The sequence below is a fragment of the Pristiophorus japonicus genome, chromosome 10 (genome assembly GCF_044704955.1).
Source record: "Pristiophorus japonicus isolate sPriJap1 chromosome 10, sPriJap1.hap1, whole genome shotgun sequence".
Classification (NCBI taxonomy): domain Eukaryota; kingdom Metazoa; phylum Chordata; class Chondrichthyes; family Pristiophoridae; genus Pristiophorus; species Pristiophorus japonicus.
In genome coordinates, this window is record NC_091986.1 from 41,388,984 (window position 1) to 41,407,905 (window position 18,922).

Here is an 18,922-nt window from a genome sequence, read left to right on the forward strand (position 1 = left end):
TACATAACACCTCCATCTATGATCAGGCGGCAACCCAATTTAGGAAAAGGCTGGACGATATCATTTGTTTGATGAAAGTGAATACCTGTTCTACCAAATACTCACCTTCCATCTGCGAATCTCTCCTTCATCCTTCTCTTATTTCCCACTTTCACTCTTTAGTCACTGACGCAGCATTTCATTGCTGAGGCCTATATATATTGTGTGTGCGAGTTTGCAATGGAAGCCCTCTCATCTCACATTTACAGCTGCATGTCACGGACACACAACCTAGGACGGTAGGGCCTCCTCGCCTTTCCTCTCCACACCCGGGGACCCTCTAATTTCGTGGCCAAGATGGATAAAAAGTTTTTCTACATACATCACAGAGGTATGTGCTGGGCCCCTATCATGCCAGCTGGATGAGCACCTTCTCCCTCTTCCTCATCATATTGTGGAGCCTCTGCAGGCTGCTGCTGGCAAGGCTCTGTTGTGTTCATACTCTATTTGTTTGTTACAGCTCACAGAACGGGCATTAGGACCCTGCGGGAGCTATTCACAGTTGCTGTAAACAAGCTAATTCAGGCTGGCTTGGAGACACCATTTTGGGTTGTTGTCTAAAGCACACGGTTTAAATTACTTTTCTTCTGGCTCAGTTTGTCAGTTATTTACGCATACACAACATAATTTGGCGACAAGGATGATTCAATTAACCTTGCCTTTCCTCTCCACACCCGGGGACCCTCTAATTCTGTGGCCGAGATGGATAAAAGGTTTTTCTACATACATCACGGTGAGTGAGTTAGACAGTGTAAAGTCCTGTCCCTCACATGAGGCACATGCTGAAGTCAAGGTCACTCAGGACCTGCACCTTTATTACACAGCTCTCAAATGCCACACTTGCCTGAGACTTGTCCCTATATATCTGTCTGGGACAGGTATCCAGTGTCTCCTGCAAGTGCACCCCTGGTGGTAAGGTAAGCTAGTGGTTACAGGTCATCTCTAGTTACAGTCATGTATAGCATGGTAAGATACAGTTATGGCCAGTAGTGTGAGATACATGACATCACCCTCCCCCAAGGTCTTACTGTCTTTATAGGTTCAGTCTCTCAGATGGTCTATGGTCTTGCGTGGAGCGTCTTAGTTGTTTGCCTTGGTGCCTGTTTTGCTTTCGGTGTGATTGCTGATATCTCGCCTGGGATGTCTGTTTCGTTCAGTATGATTGTTGGTGTCTGTTGGGATTGCCCTTTCCTCAGGTTGTTCCCTCTGTCTGTCCACCAGGTGTGGTGTGAGTTCCACATTGTAGTCTGCTTCTGGTTCAGCAGTGTTGTTGGTAAATCTACTTTTGACTTGGTCTACATGCCTCCGGCAGGTTTGACCATTGTCCATTTGTACCACCAGTAGCCTGTTTCCTTCCTTGCCTGTTACTGTCCCTGCAAGCCATTTGGGACCCCTGCCATAGTTTAGCACAAACACTTTGTCCCCTATCTCATTCCACCTCCCCCTCAAATTTCGGTCATGGTACTCAGTTAGCTTACGGCGCTTTACCTCAACGATTTCATGCATGTCTGGGAGGATTAATGAGAGCCTTGTCTTTAAGGTCCGTTTCATCAATAGTTGCCCGGGGGGAATTCCAGTCAATGAATGCAGACGAGATCTGTATGCCAGCAGCAGGCGCGACAGGCGGCCCTGCAGCGTGGGACCTTGGATTCTGAGCATGCATTGTTTAATGATCTGCACTGCTCGCTCCACCTGGCCGTTGGAGGCCAGCTTGTACGGTGCCGTCCTAATGTGATTTATGCCGTGGTCACTCATAAAATCTTGGAATTCTGCGCTGGTGAAGCACGGACCATTATCACTGACCAATATGTCAGGAATGCCGTGCGTTGCGAACATGGTTCCAAGGCTCTCCACAGTGGTGGAGGTGGTGCTCAGGTTTAAAATGGTGCATTCGATCCACTTTGAAAATGCATCTACAACTACGAGGAACATTTTGCCCATGGATGGGCCCACATAGTCTACATGCATCCGCGACCACGGTTTCGTGGGCCACGGCCAGGGGCTCAGGGGAGCCTCCCTGATGGCATTACTGAGTTGGGCACAAATAGTGCACCGTCGGATGCAGAGCTCCAAGTCCGCGTCAATGCCAGGCCACCAGACATGGGATTTGGCTATGGCCTTCATGAGAACGATCCTCGGGTGCTCGCGGTGGAGCTCCCGGACAAATGCCTCTCTGCCTTGCAGAGGCATGACTACTCGGCTGCCCCACATCAGGCAGTCTGCTTGTAGTGACAGCTCATGCATGCGCCTATGGAAAGGTTTGATCTCCTCGGGTCAGGCATCGCGAGCCTCTGCCCAGTCACCGGTTAAGACACAACTTTTTACTAGGGATAACGTGGGGTCGCTGGTCGTCCAGGCTCTGATTTGGTGAGCCGTCATGGGCGAACCTGTGGACTCAAAGGCATTGATTGTCATGACCATCTCACAGTCCTGTTCGTCAGACCCTTCCGTGGTTGCCAGGGGTAGCCTGCTAAGCGCATCGGCACAGTTGTCTGTGCCTGGTCTGTGCCTTATGGTGTAATCGTAAGAGGCCAGCATGAGTGCCCACTGTTGAATGCGCGCCGAGGCGTTGCCGTTTATTGGCTTGCTCTCAGATAGTAGGGACGTGAGGGGCTTGTGGTCGGTTCGAATGCGAACTTGGCCCCGAAAAGGTATTGGTGCATCTTTTTGACACCATACACGCACGCGAGCCATTCCGTACCCGCGCTCCACCCGCGAAAGTGACCTGGAGGCCTAAGCTATGGGTTGTAATTTACCCGCACTATTGACATGTTGTAAAACGCACCCGACCCCGTACGCTGACGCATCACATGTAAGAACTAGCTTTTTACCTGGATCAAAGAAAGCCAAAACACTGTTGGAACACAGAAGGTTGCGTGCCTTATTGAAGGCGCGTTCCTGGGCATCCCCCCAAAACCAATCACACCCCTTTCTGAGAGGCTCCAGCAGCGTGCTTAAGTTCTGCATAAAGTTCCCAAAGTAATTAAGTAGCCCGAGAAAGGCGCTCAGTTCTGAGACATTCCGGGGCCTGGGTGCCAGACGAATTGCTTCGGTTTTGGACTCTGTTGGGCGGATTCCATCAGCAGCAATCCTTCTGCCCAAAAATTCAACCTCGAGGGCGAGAAACAGGCACTTGGATTTCTTAACTCTTACGCCTACCCGATCCGACTGCTTTAGTACTTCTCCAAATTGCAGAGATGGGAGTCGGTGTCCCTGCCCGTGATAAGTATGGGCTCAAGTCCCCGGGATGGACTTGAGCAGACTCTCCATGTTGCGCTAAAATATAGCAGCTGCCGACCTGATGCCGTATGGGCATCGATTGTACATGAAAAGGCCTCGATGTGTGTTGATGGTGGTGAGTAGCTTAGACTCGTCGGTCAATTCTTGCGTCATATAAGCAGATGTGAGATCTAGTTTTGAGGAAAGTTTTCCTCCAGCCAATGTGGCAAATAAGTCCTCCACTCTGGGCAGCGGGTATTGGTCTTGTAGGGAGACTCTGTTTATGGTAGATTTGTAGTCCCCACAGATTTGTACAGATCCATCAGGCTTCATGACTGGGACGATGGGACTTGCCCAGTCGCTAAATTCCACGGGTGAGATAATGCCTTTCCGCAGAAGCCTGTCCAGTTCATATTCAATCTTGTCCCTCATCACATAGAGCACAGCTCTTCCCTTGTGATGGACCGGTCTGGCATCCTGTGTGATGTAGATTTTGACTTTAGCCCCTTTGAAGGTGCCCACACCTGGCTGAAAGAGATGTTCAAATCGACTTAGAACTGTTGAGCAGGAGGTCCGTTCCTCTGACGACATGGCGTGAACATCATCCCATTTCCAATTTAGTTTTGCCAGCCAGCTTCTCCCCAGCAGTGCTGGGAGATCTCCGGGGATAATCCACAGCGGAAGTTGGTTCACTGTCCCTTTGTGTGTGACTGAGAGCATGGCGCTGCCAAGGACTGGGACGATTTCTTTGGTATAGGCCCTTAGTTTGGTGTCGACCCTTGTGAGCTTTGGTCTGTCTCTTTTGTGCGGCCACAGCTGTTCAAATTGTTGAGCGCTCATGAAAGATTGACTCGCTCCCTTATCCAGCTCCATGTTGACGGATATCCCGTTGAGTAGGACCCTCATCATTATTGGAGGCGTCTTGTTGTAAGAGCAGTGGTCATTGACCGTGTTGACCCACTGTACATCGGTGTCCCGGGTACTGTCCCCACCATCTTCTGGTTCGCTTTCCGACCCTTCCGATTCGTATACCAGCCGAGCTGTCGTTTTTCTGCAGATGCAGGCCAGATGCCCTGTATAGTCGCAGTTTCTGCAAACAGCATGCTGAAATCGACACTCCCTTGATGAGTGCCTTCCCCCACGTCTCCAGCACAGACAGCTTCCATTGTTTCCAAAGGATGAGCTGCATCTGGCTGATCTTTCTTGAGCTTCTCTCAGTTTGTAGTTGATTGTTTGCATTGTGGATTGATGAGGTGTGAACGGCTGTTCATGTGGCCCTTGATGGCTTCTGGCGCCACTTCCTGCTATTGAGGGCCTGCTCTCCTGCCTTTGTCTGTGTGTGGGGCTTGTTTCACGCTGTGAACCCCTTGTTCTAATGTTTCGTTAGTTGTCGTACCCGCAATGTAGATCAACCTCGTTTCTTCTTCTCCTGCCAAGAATGTCTGTGCAACCAGTGCTGCTGCCTCTAGGGTCAATTTCTTGATCTCTATGAGCTTTTGGAATATGCCTGCGTGGCCTATTCCCTCAATAAAAAAGTCTCTCAGTACTTCTCTCCTTAGTTCATCGGAGAACTCACATAAGCTAGCCAACCTCCGAAGTTCCACCACGAAGTCGGGTATGCTCTGGCTCACACAGCGTCTGCAGTTGTAGAACCTGTGTCTGGCCATGTGTAGGCTGCTCGCTGGCTTCAGGTGGTCTCTTACCAGTGTGCTCAACTCTTCAAACGACTTGCTTGCTGGTTTCTCGGGTGCCAGCAGGTCCTTCATTAAGGCGTATGTTTTCGAGCCACAGCTGGTCAAGAGATGGGCTCTTCTCTTGTCTGCCTTATCGTCGCCTAACCAGACTTTGGTTACGAAGCTTTGCTGGAGCCTTTCTATAAAGTCCTCCCAATTATCTCCAGCATTGTATTTTTCATCTGAGCCGTTGGTCGCCATTCTGTGGATTCTGTAATCCTGTAATTCGTCGCCATTGTAAAGTCCTGTCCCTGCAGTACAAACTCACACGAGGCACATGCTGAAGTCAAGGTCACTGAGGACCTGCACCTTTATTACACAGCTCTCGAATGCCACACTTGCCTGAGACTTGTCCTTATATATCTGTCTGGGACAGGTATCCAGTGTCTCCTGCAAGTGCAGCCCTGGTGGTCAGGTAAGCTAGTGGTTACAGGTCATCTCTAGTTACAGTCATGTATAACATGATAAGATACAGTTATGTACAGTAGTGTGAGATACATGACAGACAGCGACAACGTAACACCAGCTCACCGTCGTGCAGTACTTATTCACTGCCTCGGCACCGAAGGCCAACGCATCTTTGGCCAAATCGAAGACACGGAGTCCTACGACAAATGGTAAGCGCCCTAGAGAACTATTTTGGGCCAAAGAAAAGTATCGTGATGGAGAGATACCAATTTCGTAAAAGAGGGCAAGGGAATGGTAAACCAATCAAACAGTATATCATTTCATTAACTGAACTGGCCGCTACGTGTAACTTTGGAGAGGAAATGATCAGGGATCAAATTATTGAGAAAACAACGATCCCCCTCATTCGGGTATGCTTGCTAATGGAGGATGGCAAATTAACATTGGATAAAGCAACTAATTTGGCCATCCAAATCGAATCAGCGCTTTCCAATTCAAAAGCGATCAGATCCCCTGCTCCCCTTGTGCAGCAGACTGCAGCTACAGCCCACGTGCAAGGCGTGCGTCCAAAGTGGAAATCACAGCAGAGACTCAGGGCTAGTAATAAGCCACCCACTATGGATCATAGAAACATAGAACATAGAAAATAGGTGCAGGAGTAGGCCATTCGGCCCTTCGAGTCTGCACCGCCATTCAATGAGATCATGGCTGAACATGCAACTTCAGTACCCCATTCCTGCTTTCTCGCCATACCCCTTGATCCCCCTAGTAGTAAGGACTACATCTAACTCCTTTTTGAATATATTTAGTGAATTGGCCTCAACAACTTTCTGTGGTAGATAATTCCACAGGTTCACCACTCTCTGGGTGAAGATGTTTCTCCTCATCTCGGTCCTAAATGGCTTACCCCTTATCCTTAGACTGTGACCCCTGGTTCTGGACTTCCCCAACATTGGGAACATTCTTCCTGCATCTAACCTGTCTAAACCCGTCAGAATTTTAAACGTTTCTATGAGATCCCCTCTTATTCTTCTGAACTCCAGTGAATACAAGTCCAGTTGATCCAGTCTTTCTTGATATGTCAGTCCCGCCATCCCGTGAATCAGTCTGGTGAACCTTCGCTGCATTCCCTCAATAGCAAGAATGTCCTTCCTCAAGTTAGGAGACCAAAACTGTACACAATACTCCAGGTGTGGCCTCACCAAGGCCCTGTACAACTGTAGCAACACCTCCCTGCCCCTGTACTCAAATCCTCTCGCTATGAAGGCCAACATACCATTTGCCTTCTTAACCGCCTGCTGTACCTGCATGCCAACCTTCAATGACTGATGTACCATGACACCCAGGTCTCGTTGCACCTCCCTTTTTCCTAATCTGTCACCATTCAGATAATAGTCTGTCTCTCTGTTTTTACAACCAAAGTGGATAACCTCACATTTATCCACATTATACTTCATCTGCCATGCATTTGCCCACTTACCTAACCTATACAAGTCACTCTGCAGCCTCATAGCATCCTTCTCGCAGCTCACACTGCCACCCAACTTAGTGTCATCCGCAAATTTGGAGATACTGCATTTAATCCCCTCGTCTAAATCATTAATGTACAATGTAAACAGCTGGGACCCCAGCACAGAACCTTGCGGTACCCCATTAGTCACTGCCTGCCATTCTGAAAAGTACCCATTTACTCCTACTCTTTGCTTCCTGTCTGCCAACCAGTTCTCAATCCATGTCAGCACGCTACCCCCAATCCCATGTGCTTTAACTTTGCACATTAATCTCCTGTGTGGGACCTTGTCGAAAGCCTTCTGAAAGTCCAAATGCACCACATCAACTGGTTCTCCCTTGTCCACTCTACTGGAAACATCCTCAAAAAATTCCAGAAGATTTGTCAAGCATGATTTCCCTTTCACAAATCCATGCTGACTTGGACCTATCATGTCACCTCTTTCCAAATGCGCTGCTATGACATCCTTAATAATTGATTCCATCATTTTACCCACTACCGATGTCAGGCTGACCGGTCTATAATTCCCTGTTTTCTCTCTCCCTCCTTTTTTAAAAAGTGGGGTTACATTGACTACCCTCCACTCCATAGGAACTGATCCAGAGTCTATGGAATGTTGGAAAATGACTGTCAATGCATCCGCTATTTCCAAGGCCACCTCCTTAAGTACTCTGGGATGCAGACCATCAGGCCCTGGGGATTTATCGGCCTTCAATCCCATTAATTTCCCCAACACAATTTCCCGACTAATAAAGATTTCCCTCAGTTCCTCCTTCTTACTAGACCCTCTGACCCTTTTTATATCCGGAAGGTTGTTTGTGTCCTCCTTAGTGAATACCGAACCAAAGTACTTGTTCAATTGGTCTGCCATTTCTTTGTTCCCAGTTATGACATCCCCTGATTCTGACTGCAGGGCACCTACGTTTGTCTTTACTAACCTTTTTCTCTTTACATATACATAGAAGCTTTTGCAGTCTATTTTAATGTTCCCTGCAAGCTTCCTCTCGTACTCCATTTTCCCTGCCCTAATCAAACCCTTTGTCCTCCTCTGCTGAGTTCTAAATTTCTCCCAGTCCCCGGGTTCACTTCTATTTCTGGCCAATTTGTATGCCACTTCCTTGGCTTTAATACTATCCCTGATTTCCCTTGATAGCCACGATGGAGCCACCTTCCCTTTTTATTTTTATGCCAGACAGGGATGTACAATTGTTGTAGTTCATCCATGAGGTCTCTAAATGTCTGCCATTGCCCATCCACTGTCAACCCCTTAAGTATCATTCACCAATCTATCCTAGCCCATTCACGGGCCTAACTTCCACTGCTTTAACTGTGGGGACAAGTCACATTCAGCAAAGAGTCTTAACTGCCCTGCACGTGGGAAGAAATGCTCTGCATGTGGTAAAATGAACCATGTTGCTCGTGTCTGTCGCTCATCGCAGCATATTCGACAAGTGGACAACCCCGATCGTGATAAACCCAATATGGTTTACACCGTTAATGACATTTAGCACATCGGTTCGGGCAAATTCAAGGACTGTGAGGTAAACATTGATGGCACGTCCTGCTGCCTCCTCATTGACCTTGGAGCCAAAGTTTCCATTTTGAGTGAGGCTGTGTACGAAACCTACTTCACGCACTGTCAACTGCAGCCCGCAACTTCCATTCTACATGCGTACTCCGACTCCAAAATTGAGGTACTTGGGGCCATATCAGTCCCGATATACTACAAGGACATAACATTGGAGAACTTTTCCTTTTATGTCACAAAGGAACAAAGCCTCATGGGTGTTGACCTTTTTGACAAGCTTGGGTTCAAAGTTTACGATCCAACGGACACACCTGTGTACATGGTGGACTTTGACAAGCAGTATCCCTCAATCTTCACAGGGTTTGGAGTGACAACAAAATTCTGCCATCATCCCCATGTTGACCCTTCTGTCAAACCAGTTACGCAGCGACTTCGCTGTCTCCCATTCGCGGTTCACGAACAAGTATGCGCAGAATTAACGTGATTCAAATCTCAGGGAATCATTGAGAGCTTCGACTCCTCACCCTGGATCTCAAACTTAGTCATTGCTTGGCATAAAAATGGGGAGATCCGCCTATGCATCGACCTGAAAGAGGTCAATAAGGCCATCAACCCCGACAAGTACCCTCTTCCTACCATCGATAAATTGTCTTCAGAATTCCACGGCTCAACAGTTTTTACGAAACTCGACATGCGCCACAGTTACCTGCAAATGTTCCTAGTGGAGGACAGCAAACCGCACACGACATTCACGACGCATGATGGTCTGTATCAGTGTTGACACATGTCCTACAAACTATCTTCTGCACCAAGTGCATTTCAGAAGATTGTCACTACTATGGTAGCAGGCATAGAGAGAGCCCTCAATCTGCTTGACGATATCGTCATCCATGGACGGACAATGGAAGAACATGACCAGCGACTTCCCGCAGTTATGGCTCAACTTGCTACACATAACATTACACTTAATGCCGATAAGTGTATATTCGCTGCTGGAGAAATAAACTTTCTGGGCTACAGAGTCACAGCACAAGATGTCAAGCCAACACTTGACAACATTGACGCGATCCAGCGAATGCAGGAGGTACCAACATCAAAGAACTTTCATAATTCCTCGGCACTTGCAACTTCTATCTGAAGTTTGTCCCACACTACGCGCACGCTGCCGAACCACTTTGCAAGTTACTGCGCAAGGACATCCCTTGGGAATGGACAGATTCCCAGGCTCAGGCATTCAGCACACTTAAGGAGAAAATCACATCCCCTCCTATCCGAATGCACTTCGATCCGAATGCCACTACGTCAGCATCATCATCATAGGCAGTCCCTCGAATCGAGGATGATTTGCTTCCACGCCAAAAAAGGATGAGTTCACAGGTGTTTCAATGAAGGACCTAATATTCCAGATCCCGAACTACATCTTGAAGGGTGGAAGGTGCCTGTGCGTGGATTTTGTTTTAACGTGTGGTGGCCGTTGCACACCAGCCACCACATGGGCTTGACAGAACTAGGTCTTGGTCCAGTGGCTAAGGATTAACCAGAACAACTAGAGACCAAGCTCTGCTGCACGGACCTAGTGCACACACATATTGCAGTGTGGACTGGCCCGTGCTGCCCCTGGGCCCTCGCCTCTTCTGGGCCCTAAACTCACGCCTCTCCAGGGCCCCGATCACGTTCCTATGAACTCTTGCTGCTCTTTGGCCCGACCTCCCCGCTCCTGCTGTACCTGCCCACACTGCAGTCAGCGACCTGGATTTGGGTGACGTCAAATCGAATCGCTCTCTTCGAAGCCGTCGCCCTCTTGCAGCAGCACGCCCTGCTCCCTGCATTGGCACGCCGCCACATGTTACTCCCTCTAATGGCCCCGGCCTACTTATGGTCTTGCAAGCCGGGACCGCACCAATTTCCGGACCGCTATTTGCCCTCTACATAACTGTCCGTGACAACTGCCCACATTGGTAGTGTCTTTAACATAGAAAAATGTCCTAGTTCGTCATAGTTTGAGCTAATTTGAGCAGCAGGAGAAGGAATATGATGGGAGGAGGCTGAAAGTGCAGTTGAAAAGGTAGGGTTTGAGGAAGAGGAAGAGAGGGCGAGAGATCTGAAGTGGGGTAACAAGATGGACGAAGGTAGAATGAAGTGGGGTGGGTGGGGGATGCAAGGCTGGAGTATCTTACAGAGGTATGGAGTAGCGAGATCATGGTATGATTTGTAGATGAAACATAAGAATTAGGAGCAGGAGTAGGCCATATGGCCCCTCGAGCCTGCTCGGCCATTCAATAATTTCATGGCTGATCTTCAACCTCAATTCCACATTCCCGCTCCCTATCCCCATATCCCTTGATTCTCTTAGTGCCCAGAAATCTAATGGCCCTGTTTCAGGGTCACTACGTACATCACCACGGATGCATCAGGCACCACCATGGGTGCTGTGCTCTCGCAGTGGATTGACAGCCTGGAATGGCCAGTCGCCTTTGCCTGTCGCATACTCCTGTCTGCAGAATGTAAATACTCTACAGGGGAACGCAAAGCACTCGCTTGCATCTCTGCATGTGCACGCTGGCACATCTACCTCTATGGCAGGAAATTTACCCACCGTTCAGATCACCAAGTGCTAACTAAGCTACTGGCTACAACTGTATCTGGGCACGGACCACTAGAATGAGCCGGTGGTCAGATCGCCTTCATCAGTATAACTTTGAAGTATCGTACGTCGCTGGTAGTCGCAACCACATAGCTGACATGCTCAGCCGCTCGACACCTGTTTCGGACCCTGGTGCTGACTTGTTCACAGATGATGACACATATGTCACGTCGATCATCACTCAGTCCATCAGAAACCTTGTTTCCGGTGACGAACTCAAAACCGAACACCAGCTACGCTCCAGCATGTGTGCCACTTCCTCCAGTGGCCTAAGCAAATTCCGGAAGAGTTGAAAACATTCCACAGACTTTGCAATTAATTTTCCACTTGAAACGAAGGCTGCCTAGCTTGTGGTGATAGAGCAGTAATTCCCAAGTCACTTCAACAGTGCATTTTCATTAGCACACAGTGGACATCCTGACATTGTCCGCATGAAGCAGGGATGTCGTGATTCAGTATGGTGGCCTGGGATTGACACTCTCATTGAGGAGTTCGTCTCACACTGCGAAGCACGCAGTCTGAGTGAAAAGGCCACAAACATCCGACCAGCGCCAATGAAGCCCATTCCATGGCCACAAAGACCATAGCAACAACTTCAGTTGGATATCTTCGGTCCAGTTGAAGCAGCTCCACAGCACCAGCGATTCCTTGTTGTAGTGCGTCACCTGCATTCCAAATGGCCAGAAATCGTTACAAGTTCAGTAACCTCATCAACAATCGTCACTATTCTGCAGCGTATGTTCACGAAGTGGAGCCTCCCAGAGGTCGTAATCACTGACAATGGACCACAGTTTGTGCCCGACCAGTTTGCCGATTTCCTCATATCGAGCATTGCCTTACTGCTCGGTACAATCCTCAAAGTAATAGAGGTGTTGAGCGTTTTAACCGTGTCATCAAAGAGGGTTTGAAAGCCAACCTCGCAGCAGGCCAAACATTCGATGAAGCAGTTCAGACCATTCTCCGCACATACCGTTCGACAAAGCACTCGTTAACGGGGAAGACATTCGCTGAGCTCATGATTGGGCGGAATTTTCGCTGGCTACTGGACATTCTCAAACCCCCAGCCAAACCTAGCACAAAGATAACCACACTCGCATCCCAGATTTCGGAACACCAATGAAAAGCATAGTCGTACACTGACAAAACGACGTGCTCAAAAGCCCCAACTGAAGAACGGAGATTGGGTCAGAGTTAAGCGCCCAAACCGTAATCATAAGCTCGCATCTTCACTTTCGCCTCCAAAACAGATCGGACGAAAGTTCAGCCCTCACACCTACGAGTTCAATGATGGAACTCGATGGAACGCTCGTAGACTAATCTCAACTCACAGACCAGCAGTATGGCACAGAGGCACCATTCTGTTTACCAACCGAAAACCTCAATCAAACACCGCAAGCTCCATGCCAGTCTCAGCGTATCAAAACATGACCTGGCTATCTCAAGTATTTTGTCTGTACATAGACTGTGGTTTCAAAAAGGGGGGAAATATGTTGTGTTCATACTGGCTCAGAAATTCCGGCCTCCCGGGTCCATACGGAGTGCGTACGGACCCGGGAAGGCATCGCAAAAGCCGGTTTTCAGCGCACAATGTGCATGCACTGAAAACCGGCTTTTCCGATCAAACAGGTCCTCTGCATCTCGGGAGCAAGGACATTTGCAAGGGCAAGATTGCGGTATTTACCCATTTCTTGCCCAGCAAATGTCCTCAAAATTCTTGCGCAACACCTACTTTTACAGGCGTAAGAGTTTTAAAATACACAAAACATTTTAAAATAAAATTATAAAAACACATTTTATTATTAAAACCCTCCTCACTACGGTAAGTTTATTTTAAACCATAATTAATTTTTTTTTAATCGGAAAAATGTTTTTTTTTATAATGCATAAATAACTAATTTAAATGAATAAAAATATGATGTATTTTTTTCTATTTTTTATTAGAGTTTTGTGTTAGTTCCCATTATTATGAATGAGAACATACTTTACCTGGTTTGGCTGCCCAGAGCCATGTGACTGCAGCTTCAGCCCTGCACACGTCCTGATATGCACACGCTCTGACGCGCAGTCACTGGAGGCCTCAGGACCGGCAACTCGCGTTCGCGCAGCAGGAACATAAAAGTTTTTCCCTCGATCGCCCATGGGAAGCAGCCGACCAGGATTTCTGGGCCAATCTATTTGTTTGTGACATAGCACAGTATGAGCATTAGGACCCTGCGGGAGCTATTCACAGTTGCTATAAACAAGCTAGTTCAGGCTGGCTTGGAGACACCATTTTGTATAAAGCACACAGTTTAAGTTACTTTTCTCCTGGCTCAGTTTGTCAGTTATTTACGCGAATACAACAGGCTCCTCGCCCACTATCTAGTGAGGGGAGTCAGCATACCTCACCCTCCTCCTCGGCCTCTCCCTGCTGTCCAGCCTCTGGACGTTGACGTCTGCAGACATCTGCAGGCCCCTCTACATGTTGGGCAGCCATGGCTGCTGCTTCCCTTGCCCGCTGCCTGAGGACTTGTTGGTGACAGCAATGCCTCCTCCTGCATGCCACCCTACCTCTGACAATGTGGAGCAGGCATTCCCCTGCCAACACTGAGCCCATTATGAGTGGAGGTACAACCCTCTGTGTAGCAGAGATTTACTCACACCGGCCATGACTAATGAGAGACAGGGAAAACATTTTATCACTCAGCAAAAGTTTTCAGAATCCTGCTGCCGTTTTTGAAATGTTGCACAAAAATCTCCGATAAATTTTGATGCACAAAAGACCTCTTGGCAAACCAGCTGGCGCTCTCCCACTGCACTGACCCAAAAAGCTGGCGGGGGCACTGTCAGTAAAATGACCGTCTTTTTTTAAACTGAAAATGGGTTCGGGGCGGAACTGCAGCGGTGCGCACTTTGATCGCGTCATCACTGCCGCAAGTCTGTCGATCGGGGCAGAGGTCCACACCACCACAAAACTTCCCGGGCCAAATTTCTGTCACGGCAGCCAGTTGACGGCAAAGCGGCAGCCACGGGATTCCGCCGCATGGCCGCCAGTTGTGGCGGTAACAGGTTTTACTGACACCTTAAATTTCAGCCCCCTTTAATCATCTTAAACACCTTAATTAGATCACCCCTTAATCTTCTGTACTTGAGGGAATACAAGCCTAATCAATGCAACGAGAACAATTTAAGAAATACTTACTGGACCTTTAACCGTTAGCCAGTTAATCATTAATTTCTACAGTGTTATGCTCAAATGTATTTTCATATTTTTAGGAAGGTTAGGGTTAATGTGCATTACATACCACGTATCACCCTGAACAGAAACGTTAAACTTACAATTGCTGAACAAGCCTGTGACTTCATCATGTCAAATATTTTTAAAATTCTGCTGCCATTTCCTCTTATGATCAAAGGTTGCTAATTAAATTTATATTTGGCAGTTAGTCCCTCGTAAGGCACAGTACTGTAACTCCACGAGAATCTGTTCTTACACTGGCTTAGATAGGCTCTCACACAAACTATACTTTATATCGTTTGGATGTTGCCAACAAACTGGATGTCTGTGATGGTCCTTGTATCATCCGTTTTCTTATTAATTTCTGTAATCGTTGTCAGTGAGTTATGACGATATGAAAGTGATTTCTCAATTATGTTGGTGTACAGTGTGACTGTGTTATGAATGAGAGCCCAATAAAGAAAGGTGTCAAATTGTACTACTCGTGTGACAATGATGGATGGTTACCACTTTCATTTCATTCCGTTCCGGCTCTTAATTTTATGTCTGTTAATTCCAGTGGGCAAGAGCAACCCCTTGAGGACTGGAGCCATAATGCGGATAAGTTTGATATGATGGCCATCACAATCAGTATATTTTAACACAAAGAGATTATTTTGTTTGATGTAAGTTTAATTATGATCCCAATAAACTGGTAGCTTAATCCAGTTCCCAGAGATGTTAACTTTACAGCATTTCTTTTGAGGCATTTTAAGTGGGGAATTAAGTAAAAGAAAGACTGGCATTTATATAGCGCCTTTCATGACCTCCGGACGTCCCAAAGTGCTTTACAGCCAATGAAGTACTTTTTGAAGTGTTGTAATGTAGGTAATGCGGCAGCTGATTTGCACACATTAAGATTCCACAAACAACATAATGACCAGATAATCTGTTTTAGTGATATTAATTCAGGGATACATATTGGCTAGGACACCAGGGATAACTCCCCTGCTCTTCTTTGAAATAGTGCGAAGAGATCTTTTACATTCATCTAGAGGGGGCAGATAGGGCCTCAGTTTAACGTCTCATCAGAAAGATGGCACCTCTGACAGTGCAGCGCTCCCTCAGTACTCATCATCATCACAGGCAGTTCCTCGGAATCGAGGAAGATTTGCTTCCACTCCCAAACTGAGTTCTTTGATGGCTGAACAGTCCGATACAAGAGCCACAGACCCTGTTACAGGTGGGACAGACATTCGTCGAGGGAAGGGATCGGTGGGGCAGGTTTGCCGTGCTCTCCTTCCGCTGCCTGCGCTTGGCCTCTTCATGCTCTTTGCGTTGAGACTCGAAGAGCTCAGCGCCCTCCCGGGTGGATTTTCTCCACCTTGGGCGGTCTGCGGCCAGGTTCTCCCAGGTATCAGTGATGATGTCGCACTTTACCAGGGAGGCTTTGAGGGTGTCCTTATAACGTTTCCGCTGTCCTCCTATGGCTTGTTTACCATGAAAGAGCTCCGCATAAAGCATTTGCTTAGGGAGTCTTGTATCTGGCGTGCGTACTATGTGGCCTGCCCAGCGAAGCTGATCGAGTGTGGTCAGTGCTTCAATACTGGGGATGTTAGCCTGGTCGAGGACACTGATGTTGGTGCGCCTGTCCTCCCAGGGGATTTGCAGGATCTTGTGGAGACATCGTTGGTGATATATCCCTCAGTACTGCACTGGAAGTGTCAGCCTGGATTTAGTTCTGAAGTCTCTGGAGTGAGACTTGGACCCACAACCTTCTGAATCAGAGGCAAAACTGCTACCCACTGAGCCATTTTGGCAAATTATATATCTCAGGAGACACATAGTGATCCACTACTTGCTCAGGTAGGGAACTATAAATGGATGACCAACTATTTGTAAAATGAAAACTGTAGTTCTTTTTACATAAGGACATAAGGACATAAGGACCAGGAGTAGGCCATCTAGCACCTCGAGCCTGCTCCGCCATTCAACAAGATCATGGCTGATCTGGCCGTGAACTCAGCTCCACTTACCCGCCCGCTCCCCATAACCCTCAATTCCCTTATTGGTTAAAAATTTATCTATCTGTGACTTGAATACATTCAATGAGCTAGCCTCAACTGCTTCCTTGGGCAGAGAATTCCACAGATTCACAACCCTCTGGGAGAAGAAATTCCTTCTCAACTCGGTTTTAAATTGGCTCCCCCGTATTTTGAGGCTGTGCCCCCTAGTTCTAGTCTCCCCGACCAGTGGAAACAACCTCTCTGGCTCTATCTTGTCTATCCCTTTCATTATTTTAAATGTTTCTATAAGATCACCCCTCATCCTTCTGAACTCCAACAAGTAAAGAAGACCCAGTCTACTCAATCTATCATCATAAGGTAACCCCCTCATCTCCGGAATCAGCCTAGTGAATCGTCTCTGTACCCCCTCTAAAGCTAGTATATCCTTCCTTCAGTAAGGTAACCAAAACTGCACGCAGTACTCCAGGTGCGGCCTCACCAATACCCTGTACAGTTGCAGAAGGACCTCCCTGCTTTTGTACTCCATCCCTCTCGCAATGAAGGCCAACATTCCATTCGCCTTCCTGATTACCTGCTGCACCTGCAAACTAACTTTTTGGGATTCATGCACAAGGACCCCCAGGTCCCTCTGCACCGCAGCATGTTGTAATTTCTCCCCATTCAAATAATATTCCCTTTTACTGTTTTTTTTCCCAAGGTGGATGACCTCACACTTTCCGACATTGTATTCCATCTGCCAAACCTTAGCCCATTCGCTTAACCTATCTAAATCTCTTTGCAGCCTCTCTGTGTCCTCTACACAATCCGCTTTCCCACTAATCTTTGTGTCATCTGCAAATTTTGTTACACTACACTCTGTCCCCTCTTCCAGGTCATCTATGTATATTGTAAACAGTTGTGGTCCCAGCACCGATCCCTGTGGCACACCACTAACCACCGATTTCCAACCCGAAAAGGATCCATTTATCCTGCTTTCTGTTAGCCAGCCAATTCTCTATCCATGCTAATACATTTCCACTGACTCCGCGTACCTTTATCTTCTGCAGTAACCTTTTGTGTGGCACCTTATCGAATGCCTTTTGAAAATCTAAATACACCACATCCATCGGTATACCTCTATCCACCATGCTCGTTATATCCTCAAAGAATTCCAGTAAATTAGTTAAACATGATTTCCCCTTCATGAATCCATGCTGCGTCTGTTTGATTGCACTATTCCTATCTAGATGTTCTGCTATTTCTTCCTTAATGATAGTTTCAAGCATTTTCCCCACGACAGATGTTAAACTAACCGGCCTATAGTTACCTGCCTTTTGTCTGCCCCCTTTTTTAAACAGAGGCGTTACATTAGCTGCTCTCCAATCCGCTGGTACCTCCCCAGAGTCCAGAGAATGTTGGTAGATTATAACGAATGCATCTGCTATAACTTCCGCCATCTCTTTTAATACCCTGGGATGCATTTCATCAGGACCAGGGGACTTGTCTACCTTGAGTCCCATTAGCCTGTCCAGCACTACCCCCCTAGTGATAGTGATTGTCTCAAGGTCCTCCCTTCCCACATTCCTGTGACCAGCAATTTCTGGCATGGTTTCTGTGTCTTCCACTGTGAAGACTGAAGCAAAATAATTGTTTACGGTCTCAGCCATTTCCACATTTCCCATTATTAAATCCCCCTTCTCATCTTCTAAGGAAGGGACCAACATTTACTTTAGTCACTCTTTTCCATTTTATATATCTGTAAAAGCTTTTACTATCCGCTTTTATGTTTTGCGCAAGTTTACCTTCGTAATCTATCTTTCCTTTCTTTATTGCTTTCTTAGTCATTCTTTGCTGTCGTTTAAAATTTTCCCAATCTTCTATTTTCCCACTAACCTTGGCCACCTTATACGCATTGGTTTTTAATTTGATACTCTCCTTTATTTCCTTGGTTATCCACGGCTGGTTATCCCTTCTCTTACTGCCCTTCTTTTTCACTGGAATATATTTTTGTTGAGCACTATGAAAGAGCTCCTTAAAAGTCCTCCACTGTTCCTCAATTGTGCCACCATTTAGTCTGTGTTTCCAGTCTACTTTAGCCAACTCTGCCCTCATCCCACTGTAGTCCCCTTTGTTTAAGCATAGTACGCTCGTTTGAGACACTATTTCCTCACCCTCAATCTGTATTACAAATTCAACCATACTGTGATCACTCATTCCGAGAGGATCTTTTACTAGATCGTTTATTATTCCTGTCTCATTACACAGGACCAGATCGAAGATAGCTTGCTCCCTTGTAGGTTCTGTAACATACTGTTCTAAGAAACAATCCCGTATACAGAGAACCCAATTGTAAGCAGGAAGGGTGTATGTTTATGTCTGTTGGAGACTAAGAATGGTAAAACCAAATATACAGTGCCAAAGAATGAGATCTTCAAGAGAAAAACCTTGGAATGTTCCAAAGGGATTGGCCAGAAGCTACCTCTGATGGCCTGACTTGTTGAGGACTTTAGGAAATTGTGCAGAATTGTGGGGTCTGCAGGGCGGTAAGGAATGTAGCACTTTTGCATCCCTCCATGGCTTCACCCCTCCCTATCTCTGTAACCTCCTCCAGCCCCCACAATCAGTGTTCCCTTTAAGCT

At 47.1% G+C, this 18,922-nt stretch overlaps 1 protein-coding gene across 2 annotated transcripts in view; it reads left to right on the forward strand.

Moving 5' to 3' along the window:
* The first annotated feature begins 577 nt into the window (after nucleotides 1-577).
* Nucleotides 578-18,922, forward strand: part of LOC139274969 (DNA dC->dU-editing enzyme APOBEC-3H-like) — a 38,421-nt gene continuing 20,076 nt past the window's right edge. For both annotated transcript variants that reach the window (XM_070891763.1, XM_070891764.1), the window contains exon 1: nucleotides 578-772. Coding sequence is in view for 1 of the 2 variants with exons in the window: in XM_070891764.1 (XP_070747865.1) it covers nucleotides 742-772 (31 nt within the window). In the remaining variant the exon portion in view is untranslated. The remainder of the gene's footprint in view (nucleotides 773-18,922) is intronic.